The sequence below is a fragment of the Centropristis striata genome, chromosome 5, assembly GCF_030273125.1.
Source record: "Centropristis striata isolate RG_2023a ecotype Rhode Island chromosome 5, C.striata_1.0, whole genome shotgun sequence".
Taxonomy (NCBI): domain Eukaryota; kingdom Metazoa; phylum Chordata; class Actinopteri; order Perciformes; family Serranidae; genus Centropristis; species Centropristis striata.
In genome coordinates this window covers 28,932,065-28,954,868 of record NC_081521.1, presented here as the reverse complement: position 1 = coordinate 28,954,868, position 22,804 = coordinate 28,932,065, and the positions used below count along the sequence as shown (strand labels likewise).

The 22,804-nt window shown below is 39.0% G+C and overlaps 2 protein-coding genes across 2 annotated transcripts in view; one reads left to right on the top strand and one right to left on the bottom strand.

Annotated features, from left to right (window-relative positions):
* hspb7 (heat shock protein family, member 7 (cardiovascular)) overlaps positions 1-1,751 on the bottom strand; it is a 21,190-nt gene extending 19,439 nt beyond the window's left edge. Inside the window, exon 1 of the mRNA XM_059332242.1 lies at positions 1,639-1,751. The gene's annotated coding sequence lies outside the window, so the exon portion shown is untranslated. The remainder of the gene's footprint in view (positions 1-1,638) is intronic.
* clcnk (chloride channel K) overlaps positions 1-22,804 on the top strand; it is a 27,854-nt gene extending 5,050 nt beyond the window's left edge. Inside the window, exons 6-20 of the mRNA XM_059332240.1 lie at positions 58-135; positions 2,656-2,731; positions 3,803-3,928; positions 4,911-4,995; positions 5,738-5,839; positions 6,608-6,692; positions 8,561-8,719; positions 13,226-13,295; positions 13,462-13,569; positions 14,906-15,122; positions 18,075-18,208; positions 18,649-18,719; positions 19,123-19,203; positions 21,484-21,570; positions 21,777-22,804. Of these exons, the coding sequence (XP_059188223.1) occupies positions 58-135; positions 2,656-2,731; positions 3,803-3,928; positions 4,911-4,995; positions 5,738-5,839; positions 6,608-6,692; positions 8,561-8,719; positions 13,226-13,295; positions 13,462-13,569; positions 14,906-15,122; positions 18,075-18,208; positions 18,649-18,719; positions 19,123-19,203; positions 21,484-21,570; positions 21,777-21,815 (1,518 nt within the window). The 3' untranslated portion in view covers positions 21,816-22,804. The remainder of the gene's footprint in view (positions 1-57; positions 136-2,655; positions 2,732-3,802; positions 3,929-4,910; positions 4,996-5,737; positions 5,840-6,607; positions 6,693-8,560; positions 8,720-13,225; positions 13,296-13,461; positions 13,570-14,905; positions 15,123-18,074; positions 18,209-18,648; positions 18,720-19,122; positions 19,204-21,483; positions 21,571-21,776) is intronic.

The following is a 22,804-nucleotide window of genomic DNA, read 5'->3' as shown; positions in this document are numbered from 1 at the left end:
CATACATAAACTGCTGCGTTATATAGTCAGTTCTCAATATTTGTCTCTTAAAATCAGGGTCCATTTGTGCATCTTTCCACCATGGTTGGAGCCTACCTGAACAACCTCTGCACTCTTATACAAGCCAATAAGAAGGTAAAGTCTAGTGCATATTTACCCACTTTACCTACATCAGTACTTGAGGTGGGAATCACCAGAGGCCCCACAATATTTTTTTTATTTCAACAACTTCCCGACACAATGCACATGGTGCCTAAAGATTCCTTAGATCTTCTAGTTTCATACGATGCCAGTACATATATCTCTAGTATATTCTTAAAAGTGAACCCTCCGGAAAAAAACAAAAACGGCGAAAAGGCTGACGCTAAATAAAGGCTAAATATCGATACTTAGGGGCTATGAATCAATATAATATTGCCACGCAAAATATTGCGATACTATGCTGTATCGATTTTTCCCCGCACCTATAATTAGAACCATTTTTAAAGCCTTTTACCTCCTAAAGGTGGACTCAGCAATATGTTTTATATTGGAAATGATGAAATGATTATGTGTGAGGTGCTATTCATAGTTTAATATTATCAGACTCTGCAGTTTCTCTCAGCTCTAAAGAGGGTTTAGCCTCTTTCTTCTCTTTCCTCTCTTTTCTTTCTCAAACACATACACCACCACCACTAAAAAAAATCAATCGAAATTGGCTTTTGATTTCAATTAAATCAAAAGCAAAAACGGAAAAATCTCAAATTTGACTCATTGTAGTTCATTAATTGTGACATCCCTATTCTCAACCTGTGTCTTGGCTCTAGCTTCCTGATATACCTGACAGATCTAAGACATTTATGTTCAGTGCTTGAAGGATGTGTAAATGAGCCACTACAGGTGCATCTAAAATAAAAATTTGAATATCATAGAAAGTTTATTTATGTCAGGAATTTAATTCAAAAAGTGGAAATAGCACATTCGATAGATCCATTACACACAGAATGAAAGATTTCATATCTTAATTGATTTAACTTATTCTAATTATAATGATTATGGCTTACATTTAATGAAGACCTAAAATATAGTGTCTCAAAAAGATGTAATATTACAAAAGACAAATTTTAAAAAGTATGTTTAATATGGAAATATTGGCCTCTGAAAAGTATGTCCATGTATATGCACTCAATACTGAATTGTGGTTATTTGACATGAACTACTGGAAATAAACTTTTCCAAGATATTCTAATTTATTGAGATGCATCTGTATGTGCTCACACATAACATCATACAGTGATAATATGCCTGTCGCCCCCTAGTGGCCAAACAAAAGAAGAAAAAATACAAACAACTTGAATGTCAAAAGATGTATGCATTTTCAAAAATGCAACTACAATGGCCTCATTCTACTTTATAAATATTTTCAGAATATGACTGAGAAAGAATGTCCTATCTGAATATATGCCATTGTAAACCAAGTTCAAATAAATATATAAGAATTCCTTGACCACAATCCGAATTCACCGTAAGAGCAACGAAATGGGAAAACAATAGCAAACATTAGCATTAGCACTTTGGCAAATAAACAATTTTACAATAGTTAAGACAACAAAAATAGCCACTAATATAAATGACAGAAGATAATAAACTCCAACAAACCTTGTGCCCCTGTCAGCCAGGCACTGTAGAAGCATTTTTGATACTTTATATCAACTTTTTATGAATTACGGAGCACTCGTTATTTACCGTTGACTTTTCATTTTACCGTTCCACTTTTTATTTCCTGTCAGTACCTTTCAAAATAAAAGCAACCGTTTCACACTGGGCGGCACCTTTTCAAAATAAAAGCATCGCGGCATTGTAAAAAACCTAGAAAATATCGTCACCCTGTTAGAATAATCGCCTAACTCATTTTTTCAAGTTTTGTAGGAAACACAAAAAACTTCACCAAAAGTGTAACATATGACATTTTTTGATCATTTCACTCAAAAAGGATATAACAAAGGATGGCTATTGGCATAGTAATAAACTGTGTGTAAATTATGTAACTTAAGAGAAATAAATGACTTGCTTGCGTACTTTGAACATGCCTTTGTGACTTAAGCAAGATATGGTAACACTTTATTTTGAAGGTGTCTACACAAGAGTCACACAAGCCTGTCAGAAACATGACATGACAAGTATCATTAGCATTAATGTTACTTCAAAGTGTCATTAATGTTCATGACACAACCCCTTGTCATGTCTATGCTCATGTCACTCTTATGTAGACAAAGGCATGTTCAAAAAAATTGCCTAAGTCACATTTTATTTTGATTCAGGCAAAATAAATCTGCTTAAGTCACACACTTGATATAGGCCATTATCTTAAAGGGGTAAAATCATGATCTGATCAACTGAGGATGTAGGCGATTTTACCATAGGTGGCCGGCATCATGAGGAGATGATTTAGGCAAAAACAATTTTGACAAAAAATGACTTAGGCGATTATTTTAACAGTGTGACGATATACAAGCATGAAAAACAAGCTAAATAATACAAATACACCACAAAGAAGCTCACTAAAGGTAATCTACAAAAAAAAAAATTCTCCCCAAGCATATAATCTGAAATCACAATGCATATTAGTGTTGCTGTATCATCTTATGGTCTGATTAGAGCATCTTTCTCTTATAGGAAAAATCTGGTGGAGAAATGCTGGTTGTAGCAGCTGCGGTCGGTGTGGCCAGCTGCTTCGGAGCACCAATCAGCGGTGAGAGAGCCAGTACAGTACAGGTCATGTTAACTGCTCATGTTATATCCTTCTTGTTTGTTTCCACATTCAATTTCAATCAAATCAATTTTATTTATATCGCCCAAAATCACAAATCACAGATTTGCCTCAAAGGGCTTCACAGACTGTACATGGTAGGACACCCTCTGTCCTTAGACCCTCACAGCGGCCAGGGAAAAACTCCTCAAAAAACCCTTTTAACAGGGAAAAAAGAAGAAACCTCAGGGAGAGCGACAGAGGAGGGATCCATCTCCCAGGACGGACAGACGTGCAATAGATGTCGTTGTACAGGGCAGATCAACAGAGTAGAAAAGAGTAGATAGAGGTTGAAGGGGGAGAGGGAGGGAGAGAGACGGTTGAGAGAGAGAGACAGAGAGGAGCAGGAGTTCTGGGAGGAGACAGCAGCAGGAGATGAAGCGCCACCATTGGCCAGTAGTGATGGTGAGTGTAGAGTGGACCAGGAGAGGAGCATTCCCATCTGAGGCCGAACAAGATCCACGGCAGTGAGACCAGCAGGAGTGATGCCGAGCAGGACCACAGCACGACACCCTGTGAAAGAGAGAGCAAAGAAAAGTGCGAGTACTCTGGGAAAATAAAAGCTTGTGTCATGTATTATTGGGACATCAGAGAGAGAGAAGAAAAGAGGGTCCCCCGACACATTGGGCCGTCATTTTACTTCTTGTTAGACATATATTCCATCCTCCCTCACACCTTCTTCTCTCTCTTCCATCATATTTATATTTTCGTCATTGTCTCTCACCTCTTCCTCCTTTGATCACATCTCCACCTAATATTTGAATCTTGTCAGCTCACTTGGCGACCTTATTGGGTTTAACACCTCAGCTTCAAACTCCATTTGTGCTCACAATGCAACATTAATTAAAAAGTTGCTATCCCACTTAACATAAAACATTAGACTGTATAATAACACTTAGAATATATGAATATTTTTACATGACTGTTGCCACACATACAGGAGAGTTGAGTTCAGCTGATTAAACTGAGACTGCTAATTTTAGAATATCTAAAGTGACTCCTCTGCTCCTGTAGGTGTGTTGTTCAGTGTGGAAGTGATGTGTTCTCACTTCGCCCTGAGGCATTACTGCCCATGCTTCTTCTCAGCCATCTGTGGAGCGTTGACCTTTCGCATGTTCTCAGTGTGGAGTGGAGATGAAGGTAATGCACGTCTCGATGGTCCTGATCAGCACTCGCCCCCTCATGGGCAACAGGGAGAAGGTTCACTGACTGGAGAAGGGGCCACAAACATAACATAACCTGACCTTAGATCTAGGTCATGTTATGTGACACTGTCCACATACTTTATTTACCTCTGCTCAGGAGGTTACTTACAGTTTTGCTTGGTTTGGTTGTTCGTTGGATTATGTAAAAACTATGGGCCTGATTTTCCTGAAGCTTGATAGTAGGGTGAATTATGGCCCATTTGGACACAAATTATTTTAAAATAGGGCATGATCTCGACAGAAGTCTGTGTGTTCTCTGAGTGCCCTTCCAGTGTTGGTTTGGTAGCTGTTTTTCATGTTTTAAGTGCTGATCCTTTGTTCCGATATCCTTTGTTCTACCTATATAATGATGCTTAGGGAAAGCCAATTACACAGTGCTCTTACACACATAACAAAATAGCTACAGAGTGCTTTATGACAGCAAAGTGTGTTTTTACTGTGAAATACCCATGAAACAATCACGTATGACTGGAAGGTTTAGGCGTCCACATACTAGTGGCCATAATATATAACCCTATTATTTGTAAAAGGGTTAACTTTATGTTTTATTCCATATATATGTTTGCGAGTAAGCATTGCCATACTAAAATGCAACATTTTTATATTGAGTTTGGTGTAACATTTTTCTCCCATAAGATTGTGACCTTTCAAGGTACACTGACACAATATATTTTTATTTTATTTTATAGTAGTAAGTAAATATAATGTAATTTTTGCTTGTCAGTGATGTGGACAGCTAATTAGTTGCCATGACAATGGCCAGGAACATGAGCTTTGGCAAAATTGGCAGCAACATTTAAGCTGACAGACAGTGAATTTCAATAAAAATCTTAATACAATAAAGTAAGGGAAGATTACATTTTGAGAGGCAGTGGGAGAAAGAGGAGGGATGACTTCAATTTGCTTTGTGTCCACAGAGACTCCTCGGGCATTGTTTAAAACTCATTTCTCCACTGCTTTACCTTTCTACCCAATGGAGATTCTACTGTTTGCTTTCCTGGGGTGAGTTTTTTTATGATGATTTTTTTACACCATCTGCACAGTTAAATGAGTCCTGTCTCACATATAAAAACTGACATTTAGTATTCATATTCTAGGGAAGTCCTGAGAGTTCATTTTGGCAAGTCGAATATCTATTTTGTCATGATCATTTTTCTTTGTGTTTTTGTTGTTGTTGTAATACTTATTTTGGCCACAAGAGGCTGAAGTGCACCACTTTCCCCATGTTCTAAATAGGACTAAAATCAATCATGTTCTCTTGGATGAGTTGTCATTTCTCCATGCTCTATAAAAAAAATAATGTATTGTGGCCGGAATGAGCTTTACAACAACAAATTATTACAGATAAAAAAAATGTTTTCACCCTTTTCTTTAAGAGGTGTGAAAATTTTTTTTTATGGTAAATGATTCTGGCATACTTCCCACCTGTGAAAAATGAAATAGGCAAGAACTTTTTTTCCAGTGGTTCTTAAGTCATTAACACTGGGCTTTTTTTTCCTCAATTTCCCCTCAGGGCTTCCATAATATTCATATCAGTCACAATTAAACTTCTTTGAGCAGTTCTGCTGTGTTGTCAGCCTATTATAATCAGCGTTCACCGTTTCTTTCTCCCACCAACCATTTCCTGGCCTCCTCCTCCTCAATACTTCCCCAAGTCTGATGACTTCTGATAGTGTTGCTGCCTGGATTAAAAAAGCCTCTTGTCTCCCACTGTGGACTGAATGTGCTTCCTGTCTGAAAACAGGCTGCTGTGTGGAGCTGTGAGCTGCTGCTACCTTTTCTGCCATCGCTGGATCCTGCAATTCACCAAAACAAACGCGATCCTCATCAAAATGCTGACGACAGAGTGAGAGCTCTTTACAATTGTAATTCAGTGATGAGTCATCTGCTGTGAACGACAGATTCATGAGATATACATTTGGGTGGAATAATAACAATTCAAGCAGATTGATGAGCCAAATGTCCCAAAAACATAGTGTGTTTCTTTCAGGATAATTCACGTTACACATGACCTATGAATGCAACTATATAAACAACTTAATGATACTTAAACATCAATGAAAATGACTTTTGAAAGTAGATCTGTATGGATCTTGTATTAAAGTTTATTCTGATGAGGTGAGCCAACTGAAACTTGTGATGTAGGTCAAATTGACCCATTTCAAAGTTTAAAAATCTAAAAAAAAAAGAAGGTATTTTTTCTTGATTAAACCTTTATCTGCTTGGCTTAAAAAGTGATCAACCATTGTATTTTATATGTAGGTATTTCCAATATACACACACAAAAAGTTTTAACATGCATTTTTTATGTAAAACGAGTGAATTCTCCTCATTGAACCATGATCTGTGAGAGGTAAAGAACACCATTGCACTAAATATTGATTTAAATGGTTCGTAATAGAGTTATTAATGAAATATGAATAATGTTTATTGGGATTCTTTGGTTTCTGATGCTTTTGGATAATTAAACATGCCCTGGGTCAAATTGACCCACGAACATCATTGCTGTTCCTGAGAAACAAACATAACAGTAGGATTAAATGTGAATAGGAATGCCCTTAATGAAAGCAACGATTTAAGAATGGTGTCTGTATATGTGAACACCTCTCTGCAGGAAGGGTCTATACTCGGGCATAGTGGCCTTCTCCCTGGCATCTCTGACATTCCCACACTCTGCTGGTCAATACATGGCTTCTAAGGTAGGAGTGGACAAAAATTAAAGGCACAGTTGATTATTTTTTGTAAATGTATACACATAATTTGACACGAGGGGAAACCCAGGAATAGGACTCGGATGCAGAGTAGTTGAGAAAAACAAGGTCTTTATTTGTGTCCAAGAAATACGGAGCTTCAGGAAACAAAAGGCGCCTCAAAAAACGAGGGAGTTACTAAGAAAAATACCAAAACTAAACTGAGGAGATCTCTAGGCAAAAAGGGGCAAAAGGCCAACAAAAAATCACTCTTTACGAGGGCTAAGGAAAAACAACAAATTAACTAGACTATGACTGTGGCAATACTGTGGTTCAGAGCTAGTAGTACGGACAAAAGACCTGACACACTGGCACAGGACAAAGGGGAGACACAGACTATAAGCACATGAGGGTAATGGGGAACAGGTGGACACAATCAGGGAATCAGGGAAGACAATCAGACTGGAGACACATGAGGAAGGGCAAGTGACCTGAAACGAGAGGAGAGTTACTTTTCAAAATAAAAACAGGAATTGACAAGACAGAGACAGGACAAAAACGCAACTTGACAAAACACTCACCGCGGTGTGACATAATTGATGATTTGTATCTGTAGTTAATACAAAATTCTCAAAAACAAAAAAAGCATAACAAAACCAAAAAAACCTATGTGCAATATTAATAATAAGTGACAAATAGCAGCCATGTAAGTATTCATTTATATAAGGCGTATATAAACTATGTACACGACCGCTCAAAAGTTTAAGGTCACCTTGAAATATCCTTATTTCTGAAAGAAAAGCACAGTTTTTTAAGATTAAAAAACAGACATAAAGTCTAGACATTGTTAATGTGGTAAATAACCCTAAAGCTTGAAACGGCTGATTTTCTTGTGAAATATCTATTATATATTGTCAGCAACCGTCGCTCCTGTGTTCCAGTGGCACATTGTGTTAATCCACGTTTATAGTGTTGAAAGGCTCATTGACCGTTAAAACACCTGAGCATTATGTTAGCACTGGAAACTGTTTTGTGCTGATTTTAAAAACAATAAAATGATCCTTCCTCAGGCTGGTTGAGTATCTAGATGTAAAGTTGGAGATTTGTACAGGTTTAAATTATTATTTCTACCCTTGTCAATGTCTTTACTATATTTTCGATTTGTTTTGTAACTCATTTCATGAATAAAACAGTTTATTTTCATGCACAACAACACAGATACTTTCTGGGTGACCCAAAACGTTTGAGCACTAGTGTATATTATGTATGTAGTTGTTTTTTAATTCTGTTTTTTTTTTAATATCTTTGTGAACTCACCTGTCTGTATCTTGAGCTGCTGTGACGACTAAATTTCTCCACTGTGGGATAAATACAGTCTTATCTTATCTTTATACATATTGGACTTTTTATGTTTCTCAACTGATAATCAAAAATGCTTTACTCCTGAATTTACTGATATAAGCAAACCTCTAACAGTGTAACAATTAATAATTAATACGTTTGCAGCTGTGTAATGTAATGTTTGATTTTGGTGCAGGGATTACAGATTGTGCTTTAAAGGAGAAGTATTGTATATTTTTCTTATTATTTATCAAAAATCCCACAAAAGACTATGGCTTTATCACTCTGTGCTACAGATCTCAACAGCTGTTTAAAAACTGTTAAAAAAAACAGCCCATTGATCCACCCAGTTATACTGAACGGACTGACAGTTCATTTTGAATCAATCTTAGTATTGAGAGATTTTATACAGTCTATGGTTGAGGGACAGACTAGATAGATAATTCAGTTTTGTTTTTTCAGCCTTATTCTTTAATGTTCAGCCTTAGTTTTATTCTTGTTGTGTACATTCAGTAATGTGAATGTCTCTTTCACAGCACACCATGAAGCAGCTCCTGACCTCTCTACTGGATGGCAGGCAGTGGAGCTCTCAATCCAACAATGTCTCTGTTCAACTGGGGCCCGAGCCTTTGATAGAGTGGAGCTCATCAGGCAGTCCTTTCTACCTTTCTCTGACTGTCTTTCTGCTCATGAAGGTACACACAATGGAAAAGCCAATTAGGGAGAACTCATAACAAGGCACCAAGCACAGCCACCCACTCCCCTTACCCCCTCAGTTCACACTGACCCATAATAGACATACAGTTATTGAAATTTTCACAGTAGAGTAAGCGAGCTGAAGACTGTTTAGCCTCTCAAGACTGAAATGTCTTTTGATATCTGATGCTCACCCAAAGCAACACTACAGATGGCAGATAGAAATCTCAGCAGCCGGCCAAGCACACAAATGTTTTTATTCGGTTTTCAAACATTGACACATTATAACTTATGCCAGCACTGCTTCCCACCAACCTCACATCACTACACAGGGCGACTGGCCAACACACCAAGAATGAAATAATGATGCAAGTCCTCCAGCTGTGAAATGACTCCATTACAAGTAAAAGTCCTGCATTCAAATCTTACTTAAGTAAAAGTGCAATAGTATCAGCATGAGAATATACTTAAAGTAAGCCCCACTCAGATTGTTTTATAAAGTCTAAATATATTATGAGATTATTTGTATTGTTGCATTTATATAAGAAGTGTTTTTTTTTTGTAAAGATAGGGCTCAATTTTATTACTTAATATACTGTTATGAGTTTTAATATGCCGTCAGTGTTGTGAAATGGTTTCCAATTTGGTTTGGTTTAGGCAACAAAACAACTTGGTTAAGTTTAGAAAACATAGTTTGTCGTAAAATAACTGCCGGATGTGAGATAGTTATAGAAGGTGATGTAAATGTGATGTTACTTGGAAGCTTGTAGGCTTGGAAGTTAAATTACATTTGTAACTTAAAAGAACTATGTTGACTGGTGGTTTCACTGGGGACAGCAACACCAGATTAATAGGTCAAATTCCTTAGGCTTTGGCTTTTAGACTGCATAATCTCACTTCCACCTTTTCTTCTGTCATAATTACTACGACCACCAGAGGGCGCAGCCTAACTGGGGATTTCCACCGGACGCGTTACAGCAGCAGCACGTCTCCACAGCGTTTTTGCTGCGTCTGTCAATTCACACCGGGCGCGTTACAGCAGCAGCACGTCAGTTTAGCGAGCCGGCCGTATACACGCGAGATAACGAGATCACGCGATAATCCTGACCATACGGGAGACCGCAAGATCCCGTGATAAACTTTAAACTCTATTTATACAGTCTATGGACAAACTGTGTGTATAAAGTAAACAACAACAACAAAAAACAACTTACTTTGCTTCTCTGAGGTGAAAGATATGTTGATCTGACCATCTATCCTTATAAAAACAATATGTTATGTCATAAATGATTGTATGATGTTCCACTTCAACAATCAGTCTCTTGTCTTCCGTGTCGCCGATCCTCTGAGACCCTTTGATTGATTGATTGCTGATCTGGTGCCCCGGTCATAACATAATGTTGATGTGAAGTAGTTTTAGGCTGCATGAACTGCGTATTGTGTTTTATTTTGAAAGGGGCGGAAGTGTTTTACGCTGATTCTGAGTCGGACTTCCTGTCTGGTGCGATCTGCTCTGTTGAGATTCACGCGATTTGGCAGCGTCTCGCGGAGAAATAGAAGTCCTACCTAATGCTCGCGTAGAGACGCTGACGCGACGCTGCAGTAACGTTACGCTACGCGCCCGGTGGAAATGCTCTCATTATAAGAGTGTTACCTATTTGCAACGTCATACGCGACGCTGACGTTACGCTGCAGTAACGCGCCCAGTGGAAATCAGGCTTTACAATAAACAGAAATATGGGCCATAATAAGCTCCTATACTTTATACTTCTATCCTCTTTATGCAGTCTATAGTAGTAATAATATAATAATAATAATAATAATAACTAGGACTGCAAGCAGTACTGAACGGGCCCTCGCAGTACACGCGTGTCGGGGCATGCTGCCGTCGGGGTGTGTGCGTTACAGGGGCCAGTCTATACCACCCCTATGAATTTCATTGCCTTAAGTGTTATAGTGTGGCCACGGTACCAAATATGAAATTAAACTGCCATCACAGTGCCATCGAGGGGCCGATCAATAAAACCTTAAAGGGTTATCCTCAGGAGGGCATTGACAATAATTGTACCAAGTTTTGTATAATAATGCACAAACTATCCCTTTAATCCTCATACAGTGTCTGAAGGAGGACTCTTAACTGATATGTATAAGTTAGAAGAGGCAGGTAGCAATGGTGGAAAGTAACTATGTACATTTACCCAAGTACTGGACTTAAAGTACAATTATGAGGTACTTTTATGTAGCTTTATACTTCTACTCCACTACATTTTGAGGCATATATTGTACTTTTTACTCCTCTACATTTAGTTGACAGCTTAAGTTACTTTTCAGGTCAAGATTTAAAATGTTTTTTTTTTTTGTTGTTTATTTATTTTTTTTTTTTAATTTTTTAATTTTTTAATTTTTTAATTTTTTAATTTATTATTATTTTTTTTATTTATAATTTTTTAATTTTTTAATTATTTTTTTCCTGCGCGTCTGCGCATGTGCGGCCCTGTGGCGCTTCTGCGCATGCGCAGCTTTTTAGCACATGCGCAGAAGCGCCATGGAGCCGCGCATGCGTTGAAGCGCCGAAAAGCCGCGCATGCGCAGAAGCACAGGAAAAAAATAATTTAAAAAATTATAAAAAATAAATAAATAAATAAAAATAATTAATTAAAAAAATAAAAATAATAAATAAATTAAAAATTAAAAATTAAAAAATTAATAAATAATAAAAATAAATAGATAAATAAAATAAATACATTTTAAATCTTGACCTGTAAAGTAACTTAAGCTGTCAACTAAATGTAGAGGAGTAAAAAGTACACTATATGCCTCAAAATGTAGTGGAGTAAAGCTACATAAAATGTACATAAAAGTGCCTCAAAATTGTACTTTAAGTCCAGTACTTGAGTAAATGTACATAGTTACTTTCCACCATTGCTACCTGCCTCTTCTAACAGACACTGTATGAGGAATAAAGGGATAGTTTGTGCATTATTATACAAAACTTGGTACAATTATTGTCAATGCCCTCCTGAGGTTAACCCTTTAAAGTTTTATTGATCGGCCCCTAGGTGGCAGTCTAATTTCATATTTGGTACAGTGGCCACACTATAACACTTGAAATGAAAGTGAAATTCATAGGAGTGGTATAGACCGGCCCCTATAAAGCACACACCCCAACCTCTCATTGAAAAATAAAAACTCAGTCAACCAAATAGTAAAGTGGTCTAGCAGACTGATTGGTGAGCCACAGGTCAACGTGGAGACCTTGTACACAAAACAATTACAGCGCATTACTGGCTCAGTTTTAAATGACAGTTCCCATCCATTGCACACAGAGTTTCAGCTCCTCCCCTCTGGGTGTAGGTTTACAATCACTAGGTGTAGAACAAAAAGACACAAAAACAGTTTTGTTCCTGCTATGCTTTGCACAGGTGTTTATTTATTGTTGCTTTTATGTATTAATTTCCTATTTCTATATGTACATTTTAACCTTTATGGCCTATATCACGAGATTCAGCACAACTCAATGAACGCGTGGATACAAGGTTTTTGAATGTGCGATAAAGTATGTGGGAGTTATTAGCCAAAACGCACTTTCCTTTATTATAGCGCCACCTAGTAGTGGAAATTCAGGATGACAATAGATTATAAAATATTTCGCCAGGTGTGACTTATATTTAAAGTTTCATGAGTTTTTGGGTATGTTCAGGCAGTGAAAAATGCGATCATTTGGGAAGAAAAAAAAAAAATTCGAAATACAATAGGGACCTCGCAGGTCGTTGCCTGCTCGGGCCCTAATAATAATAATAAGAAGAAGACGAAGAAGAAGAATAGAGAATAGCAAAGGAAAATATATAGTATTCATTAAAAAATAAATGAAGGAAGCAAAATCCAATTAAGCTTGTAGTATAGACATTATCATAGAAGTCCAGGAATGGTTGCTAATATTTTTCAAATTGATTAACCATGCCCTGAGTGATATTTCTGAGCTTTTCCAACTTCAAACAAATCATTACCTCCTCAACCCAGCGGCTATAAGTAGAGAGGAGGGGCACATTTCCATTTATATAGAATGAGATGTCTGAGGAACAAAACAGCCTTGGCCTAAGCTCATGAGAGATTCAGATCTCTATGAATTACAACAAAGAGCTGGGTCTGGGTATATGGCTTTGTCACAATACTTAATTCACCCATATTGATCAAAAAGCTACATATCTGTTATTTTCATTTGTACTCCAAGTGGAAGGAAGCCAGTTGCAGAGAAGGAGGGATTGTATGTGGACATTTCTTCAGTGGGATCCACTTACTATGACAGTTTTGCTCCCATTACCACCCACAGATGTGAAATGTAAATGTGCATGATTCAGTTGATTTGTGCCAAATTGATTTGAGAGCACTGCAAACATTTCCCTGCACACACAGATTTACAATGACTCATCTGTGCTAGTAGAGCCACTGTGGCTGTTGGCGAGGAGAGATTTGACAGTTTGTGTGTCTCTGTTGTTGCTTCTGAGATGTGGATGTTGGTCCTCGCCTGCACGATGCCTCTGCCAGCTGGTTACTTCATGCCAGTGTTTGTCTATGGTGAGTAAAGGGAAAGCACGTTTGGACTAGTTTGTTTTGCTGTATTCCTGAATTGAACACGTTTGAGGAATTTGTCTTGCTGCATCATTTCACCAGAATGTGAAAACTCTGTGTCAAAATGAAACTCTTCTTATGTGGGTGTTTTTTATTTATTTCTGTTCTCCAGGGGCAGCTCTGGGCCGCTTGCTTGGAGAAGGGGTGGCTTATGTGTCTTCCACTGGACTGATTTCAAGCCTGTGGGCTTCTATAAATCCTGGGGGCTACGCACTTGCTGGTAGAAAACATTGACCAATATCTCTTTGTTTGCATCCATGTTGTAAAAACCAGTTCAAGCTTTGGGCCTTTCTTTAGCCACCTAAAGAAAGGCCCACCTGAAAAACTCAATTTCAGTTTCAGTGTACTAGCTGTTATATCTATCTATGCCCTCTTCAAAGCCACCAAACTCCATAGACAAAACACTCATTTTACCTCGTAGAACACAGGAGTTGCTGGTCTACCACGGCCTCGGTTAGTGGTGTTCTTTTCAGTGTATTAGAAAGATAAGTACAAATGATTTGTTCACTGAATCATTCACTGCTTAACCGGAGCTATGACTGTATCAGTTCTAACTGAACTGAAACACAGCAGATCATTCAGTTCTGCTCTCTAAGTGAGCTGAGAATTTAGTTGGATAAAGCTACAGTTTACAAACTGAAAGCTGCTATAACAATCACATTTTCGCAACACTGAACGTGATTGTATAACAGACTGACTGATGCCGAGGCAGAGAGCAGATCAGGGCTCTTGTTCACTTTACTAGTATGTTCAGAACACAAACCGAAACAGTGACTGACGATGCCTAGACAGTAAATGGCAGTTTGTTTGAGAGGCAGCTCCGGGGTGGAAGGTAGTGCACCTATTACACTGGTTGCAAACCGCAAAACAACAATAACAACCATACAACACAAGACGAAGAAGAAGAAAAAGATGGAACAAGAAGGACAAGAACAAGAAGAACAAGAACAAGAACAAGAAGAACGAGAACAAGAAGAATAAGAACAGGAAGAACAAGAACAAGAATAAGAACAAGAACAAGGGGCGTTCCCGGTGGCACACCTGGTAGAGCGCGTACCACAGAGGCCCAGTCCTCGTACGCGGGCGGCCGGGGTTCGAATCCGGCTCGGAGCCCTTTCCTGCATGTCTTCTCCTCTGTCTCCCCCTTTCACTCTCAATATCTCTCCTATCAATAAAGCTACAAAATGCCCAAAAAAATATGTTTAAAAAAGAACAAGAACAAGTCTGAGGCGTGGACCTGAGCAGCTCTGTGCTCAGGCTACCTGGCACTTGCGGTCTTGAGAGAGAGACTCTAGACGGAAGATCATCCAAAGTTGAGATAAGAACAAATCTTTTAGGAAGTGATTCAATACGGTTATTTCACCTAATTTTGTACAAATGATTTACGAATGAGACATCACAGCCTTGATCGTTTTATATTGTTTAAACTACGTTACAACTTTTTTTGTAATGGCAGTTGTTTGCATATCATGTTAAAATACTAATATAATGATCAGAATAACTACTGACTATAGGTTACATGATCGGTACCTAAAGTAGTACCTTGTGCCTTGTAGGTGCAGCAGCCTTCTCTGGGGCAGTCACACACACCTTATCTCCAGCTCTCCTGGCTTTGGAGCTAACAGGTCAGTTCAGCCATGCTCTACCCATCCTCCTCTCCACTCTGCTGGCCAACGGCCTGGCTCGCTTTAGGAACCGCCCGTCTTTCTATGACGCGCTCTCTATCAGCAAGAGGCTCCCACACCTGCCCTCCCTGATGAAAGCAAGCCCTCGGTAAGTAAAAAAAACAAAACGTTGAACTGATTTAAGAAATACACCACAAGTTTTGGGACGACTACTCATCACTACCCTCCAAGTCTGGCAGCTTTTTGTCAGAGATTCAAAAATCAAAATCCCAGGCAACACATCACTTGTTTTCAAACAATATGAAAGCTGTGTGAGAAATGTTCTTGGAAATACTTACAAAAATAAACCTGGCTAGATCTAATAAATATCTGGAGTGCATGGTATTTGGCAGCTCATGGGATGAAAAAGTTGTCCAGCACTGGTCCAGCGGGAAATATTTCAACAAATGTTAGATTGACGGCATTAAATTTGTTAGTGATAGAGAATAATGTCTAAAGACTCAGACGTCCCCTGACTTTTGATTTAGGGCCAGCTAATTTTAAAAAATGTTTTACCTTACTTTATGTGTTAAAACATTAACTTTAATAGTAGTGTAAAGCCCTGTTGAGTCTAATTACAGATGAGCCAAGTCTACAACCTTACAAAAAGCTGGGATGCTGTTTGAATCGTAAAGAAAATAGAATATGATTATTTACTTATCAATTATTATTTTATCAACCTGTTTTGCAGAGTTTCTGCCAGTTGCAGGAGGAATTAAATTGTCATTTTTATGGTTTCCCGGGGCAGCCTCAGGTTTCAAGTTTGTTGAAGGAATGGTGAAAGTCCTAATTCCCGAATCGGTGCACACCTCTCTCTCTCTCTCTCTCTGGTCTCTCTCACCCCTTTGGCATCTCTGTTTATTTACTGTTTAGACCTTTTTTTTTTTATAATTGGGTTTGTAACAGTAGAGTAGGTCTCTCTTTTCTTCATCTGTTCCTGATACCCAGCATGCCAGTTGGTGGTGTAACAGTTAAAAGACATCCAGTCTCAGTACACTACACAGTGTGTAGATAACGCACTACTAATACAATATTGTATGTCCTCTAGATCTCCAGAGCTTGCACTTAACACAGCACCTGCCTGTGTCCTCATAACACAGTGTGAAGCCAAACGGATGAATGGTTGTCGAGAAAATCGAAGGACAGACAGACAGACAAAGAGTCTTTCCATTTGAGTAGATTGTCCTTTACTGCAACACTTCCAATGCTAAACTTACTGTTTACACTCCTCTAATTCCCCTAACTGGGTCAGAGAAACCCATAATTGACATACAGTTTCTAGGCAGAAATGTCTTGTGATATCTCACTCACAGAAACTCTGCAGGTTGCAGCTAGAAATCTCAGAAGCCAGCCAAGTAATGGCTGATTCACTGGTATTGATCAAAAGCCCCATCAACCACCCTGTTTTCATTTCTACATTGAAAAAAGTCTTTTATACTTGCCAAAGTAAAACATCTCTGATGTGTTAAGCTACCACACACTAGACATACAATTTACTTACAATGACTATTTTTCCATTAAAATGTAAATTGGCAAGTGGGAATACACTTCGTCTGTTGGTGTGGTTTTTGCACTACACGCCATAAAAAATAGTGGGGAATTATCTCTCAACATAATAGGTTAATAATCTACTGGTGTCACTGATAAAATAAAAGGAGATCATACATATAAGAGTTGACCCATTCCTATTGTGACTGGTTACATGGCTTATGTGGTTAATGGATTTGTGTTACAGGAGTCGTCTGGGAGACGTTAAATGAATGCAAATTAATCAACATGTGCTTTCAACATGTCTCTTGTCACCGTACTGCGTGGGTGATAACAGTTAGCAGCCCCACTGAGGTTTTATCCCTCCTCATCTGTCTCTCATGCAGAGTGGATTTCTGCCTCTAATAATATGTTCCGATAAAAATGAAGTCGTCATCACCCACAGCTTCCGTGTTGACAGATTTAACGCTGAGACAGCTTCAAGTGTTTCTCAAACTCAGACTGTGGCGTGGTTCATCTCATTATCAGCCAGACACTACTTGAAAACTACATTAATTATTTTTTCAGAGCCTCTTTGGATAAACTAAAAGTTATGTTGTCTTCGTTCATCTTATTGTCTGCCAGCCACGACTTGAAAACTACTAGAAAAAAAATAAATCAGAGCCTCTTTGGATAAACTAAAAGTTTCTATGCTGGTTTGCAGCTCTACCCTGTGAATGTGTTCACAGGAGTGTTTCTATTATCTGCATGTGTGGGATCGTGTAATCAAATCAAACCATTGATTTATTAATTGCTCACAACCTGAGAATAGTTTAGGTATTAACCTCCATAAAAAGAAAATCTTTTGCATGTTCTGACACTGGATGTGTTGGGATGTAACGATGCATTGCAAGACAGTTAAAATTCAACACAAATGTGTGACAATATAAGTCGGCTGAGATTAAAAATTAATCGCGATACAAAAAGCTAACATTAGCTTGCTAACATATAGCTAATATTAGCTTGCTAACACATAGCTATCATTAGCTTGCTAACACATAGCTATCATTAGCTTGCTAACAAATAGATGACATTAGCTTGCTAACATATAGCTAATATTGGCTTGCTAACCTATAGCTATCATTATCTATCTTGCAACTCAGCTTTTTTTCTGAGAATGATGATTTTCTGATAGACATTTTCTGATTTTTTGAAGACAATTTGTCTTCAAGCTCATTCTGTAAAAAAATAAAGAATTGTGAGAAAACGTAACCTTAACCCTATAGGAAGCGTATCGAATCGTGAGTTGAGGGAATCGTTACATCCTCAGTATTTTGCTTACAATAACCTTAGTGAGCGGGTAAGCTAGTGTTGCATATTGTTGGTGCTGTGGAGGAGCTGAAGACAGGTGAGGCACATAAAGTCCCTCAAATAAAAATCAGTCCACAGGCTGTTATAAGCAGCCAAGAAAGTCGGGGAAAGTCTCACTTTTTAAGTTCCATTATCATCCATTCACACGGTGACAATTCAGAGAGATACTGCTTGTTAACCACAGCTACTTTTTATCCAGGTGTGACATTCATCTCTTTTGCAGGCTTCCCTCCACACCAGTTGGACAGGTTGTGGCAGCGAAATCAGTGCAGCTTCAGAAAGCAGCTGGGCCAGTGGAGGTTCAGTATGCTGTCAACACCAGCACTGACACATGTATCCCTGTGGTGGACTCACATGGTGCGTACACAATGCTATTTGACTGAATTTCACACCAGTCTTCTTGCAAAGGAAGGCATATTTTGTCTAACTTTTCCCACAAAAGGTCAATTATATGCGAGTATATGGAATACTGGCACAAAGTCATTGGGATCCTTTAGAAAATGTCAGATTCTGTACATGACACCACATAGAGTTCCTGAAAAGAAAAGGGGAAAATGATGAAAAATTGTAACTGTTTTTTGTAAAAAAAAAAAAAAAAACTGCAGCAATTCAGCAGTGTGAAAGTTCCTCGATAAGGAGCTGACAAGTGTGAAAATAGTCAATCAGCCAGCTGAGCCGCAATCACATGGATGATTTTTTTTATGTTACAGCCCACTAGAGAGCTGCACACTACACTCTAAACTGTTGCATCGACTGTGGCAAAGAAAATTGATTTCCCCTCTTTTCTTCTGTTGAAGAGTCGCAGATTATACTGGGCTTTGTTCTCCGATCTGAGCTGCTGATGTTCCTGCGTCACTGTCAGACTGAGGTAAAAGACTGGAGTCAGACAGGTATTGGCAGGGTTTAGAAGAAGGTAGAGGAGTAAACTGTCTGATGCTGTTTAAAAAAACAGGTCATGTCTCTGCATTCTGCATCGACTGAATGCAAAACAGTTGCAAAAAAAAGAGGATGGGAGCAGGATGTACAGACAGGACTGCTGGCTGACGAAAAAGCTCATTTTATGACAGCTGGGAAAAAAAGCTGCTTATCACAAAATGGTTTTAAAAACAGATTGTAGACATGTCTAACACTTGAGAGAGAATGAGTTTTTAGGAAATAGACACAACTGTGATTCATACTTTCTGAAGTAATACTGACTCTGACTGCATGACAAGCATGCATCTGACAGGAAATGCATACAAATGTGAATATTTATATGCTATTCTCTGCAGCGCCTGGAGAAACATCTGGATCAAATCTGCCATATTTACCCAAACCCTGTCTCGTTATCACCTCACAACACCATTCAGGAGGTAATGTCATTAGTATAGATGCACTTTAAGGAATAGTTCAACCTTTCTTCATACTACAGCTCATTTCACATTTTATTATAAGATCAAACAACCACTAGCTTTCAACCAGGAGATCAGGAGACCAGTGTTAATGTGATGTTTGCATCCTGTTCAAAGTCATGTACAGAAGTGGACTTTTATACCCTAACCCTGTCCTTTTTCCTAACTTTACACAAGTAGTTTCAAATCGTGTCTAAAAAAGCGACCGGTCATATTTTTGCAGTATATCATACAAATTCCTTTGCATTACTTTTTGTTGGAAATCAAAAGAACCTTTCATAGTGCAGTCCTGCAAAAGTCCCGCTATGTTGCCAGACCGGCTTTTCGCCTTAGGGCGTTCATAGTGATCCTGCGAAGGCGTGATATTCATGCCCATTCATAGTGCAGTCCGGCATCACGGAACAAGTGGGAGATGACAATAGTGAAGTGCAACAGAGCAGCAGCAGTGCTGCACAGTAGCACAGTACTAATAGGCTACACAGTTAGCTCTGTAGCAGTACAGTATGTATGTGCTGCAGCAGTATGTGTTCAGTTAGTGACCACCAGACACTGCTGTGCACAGTTGCCAGTTTGTTTACGATCAGTGATGGACACTTTGTGTATAGTTAGCATGCTGGTTTGTTTACAATAAGCGGTGGAGCCACGGCGGCCGCAGTTGTTGTACATGCTTCTGATTCAATGAATGTCGGACCAAGTGGGACGGCGCTCATTCACCTTTTCACACACATTCATACGCTGGTGGTCCTAGGCTACCCTACATGGCGCCATCTATCACCATCAGGAATTCATTCACACACCGATAAACGCAGCGTCGGGACGAATTTGGGGTTCAGTATCTTGCCCAAGGATACTCTGACATGTAGGCTGTCATGGTCAGGGATCAAACCACAGACTTTCTAATAAGTGAGCAACCAGGTGAGGAAATGAAGGCTGAGCACATGGAAGAAATCAGGCACTGAACAAGCTAAGGCTGGCAATGCAGTGACTAATTACTATAGACTGTATATAGATAATGGACGTAGTCACCGTGACGTCACCCATCGGTTTGTGGCCCGTTGGAAGCATCGTGTTCAGTGTTACACTCATTGCCATCTTGTGTTGCCATCTTGTTTCCGATACGGGGAGCAGACCATATTTGGACTGTGGAGGAGCGAGAGGGATTGACAACACTGACACGTTGCCATGGATATGCATTGCTCTTCTTCTCTCCTGATGACAGCTCGCCTTGTTAGCCACCTGTCAATCAATGGTAGCCACGCCCAAAATCATACAATTCTTTATCTTCTTCTTATCTTCTAATGGGGCCATTATTAGAACTATTAACATCAAATTGTGTTGAAGATTTTTTTTTTTACTAGCAATCGAGACTATATTGTTGTCCTAAGAAAATTCTGAGGTAATAAATCAAGTGAGAAGTTTTCTCATTTTGCACTGAAATGAATGGACAGAATTTTTTTGCAGCCAAACTAAGCACTCCCTACTGGAATTTTCGGTAGAATGCAGCTTCAAGCACTTCCTGGTTTGCCTCCCTCCTCAGACACGGAGGTGGCCGCCTGCTAATTACACAGAGAATAACACAGGTGATTAAACAATCCAAGAACTCTGAGAAATACACTGGAGGAAAGTACTTAGCGCTCTACCAAACAAGACAGAATTGTCTGGCAGAGTGAAGACCAGACTTTTATAGTGAGGTTGATGAGCTGAGTGGAAACAGGTGTGCCTCGCCTGCTGCAGAGGGTGGAGGCAGCCACACACAGGCCCTGCAGGAGGAGGAGAACAGTGGAGGGGGAAGGAAGGAGAGGAAGAACAAACACAAAACAGAACCAAAGTCCAACAGCACCATCACATTATATAACCCAAGGGTCACAGGTTCTATAGTGGAAAACTCTTCAGAGGTATAAGTACAAACAGTGAAGAGCCTGAATAGTTCTATGCTCTGGGAAAAACGTTCTTGTCAAAATCAATTTACCCCTGATTTCATAAGAAGGTAGCCTCATCCTACGTTGAGTGGCATACCATTGCACTGTTTCAACCAAGAGGTCGGAAATGTTAAAATTTAAAAAAATATATATTTTTCATTTGCATTGAACCAAACTATAATAAGCTAGGCTAACCACAACCTTGCACCAGCAAAAACACAATTCTTGGAAAGAAAGTGAAGCAGCATGTTCCTCAATACGGTTAGCAATTTTTTTTTAGTTATCAGTTACTTCAAAGCCACATTTCTTTGCATCCTTACAGGCCTACAGTATCCTGAGTCTGGTTGGAGCTCAGACCTTGTTTGTCGCAGACAGGGGAAGGCTGGTTGGAGTCATCACATGGCGAGAGGTAATGAGTGTTTTCACTTGTACAGCTTGATTCTGTTTAGTTCATCTACGGGCGTTTGCCTCGTCAGTGTGCACTTTGCAAGCATGACCATGTCCCCATATGGATTAGTTAATATTATGCAGAGAGTAGGAGGCAAAATGGCTACTTACTGATTCAAAGCTGTCTCTTCCCTCCCTCACTATTTCTTTCTCTATTTTCTCCTGCAGATGAAGAGAATATTAGAAGATTTGGCCAAAGAAATCTGAGTAGCAACAGAAAACAAGCTCATCCCTTGACCTTTTTTTTAAGCAAGCATGAATCCATCTCTGTCTAATTAGCTGCAACACAAGCAAGGGTCTGATAATGATGTCCCTTCTTCATTACCCAGGCGTGACAATGTTTCCACACAAACAAAACTGTCCAATTATAAACATTTATCACAACTTATTGTCTTGCCTTTTGCTGTTATTAGCAGGATATCGTACACTGAGGAAATAGCACTCTGTCTCATTCACTGACTTTGTGACACAGCAGTATTAAATCTGTGTCAACCAAAAATAATATCTGGGATTGAAAACAAAAAAGCCTGTAAAACAGTTCGTACACCAATTAACACACTGTCTTTAGAGTAAAATAGACTATTAAGCAGATAAGGGCAGATAAGGTGTGTTTTTATCTTTGTACTTTTTCAACCTGTGTTTCCACTTCATCAGAGTTAACTGGTACATTTTGGTCACCCCAAAATGTCTTCTTCAGTTCTTGCTCTTGGACTAAAAAACACTCTAAGATGTTAGCTGTTCATATAGAAGAAAGATCAGGGCCGGCTCTAGCCCATTTGGTGCCCTAGGCGAGATCCATTCGTGTTGAACAGCTTCGCTTGCTGTTTTTAACGGAGGGGGGAACCTCCGTTTTTGTTTGCCCATGGTGTCAACCAGGCTATATAATACAACTGTCAAATCGACAAATTAAACGTCTTCATACAAAATATTTAAAAAAAGATTGGGACTTCTCCTCCTCCTCTTTTGTCTTTTGATACTGCGCACTGGAGAGCTTTGACGGCTGTTTCATCTTGCAAGATATATATCAAAACATAACCTGTCTGTCACATGACCTGACCTCTGTGACAGCGATATGACCATCTAAAGGGGGGGCAGCCAATGACCCGTCACACACGTCATGACTGTGACAATTTACAAAAAATTTACAAATTTACAAATTACAAAATGTCATTGTTTATCTGTTTCTTTATTTTGTT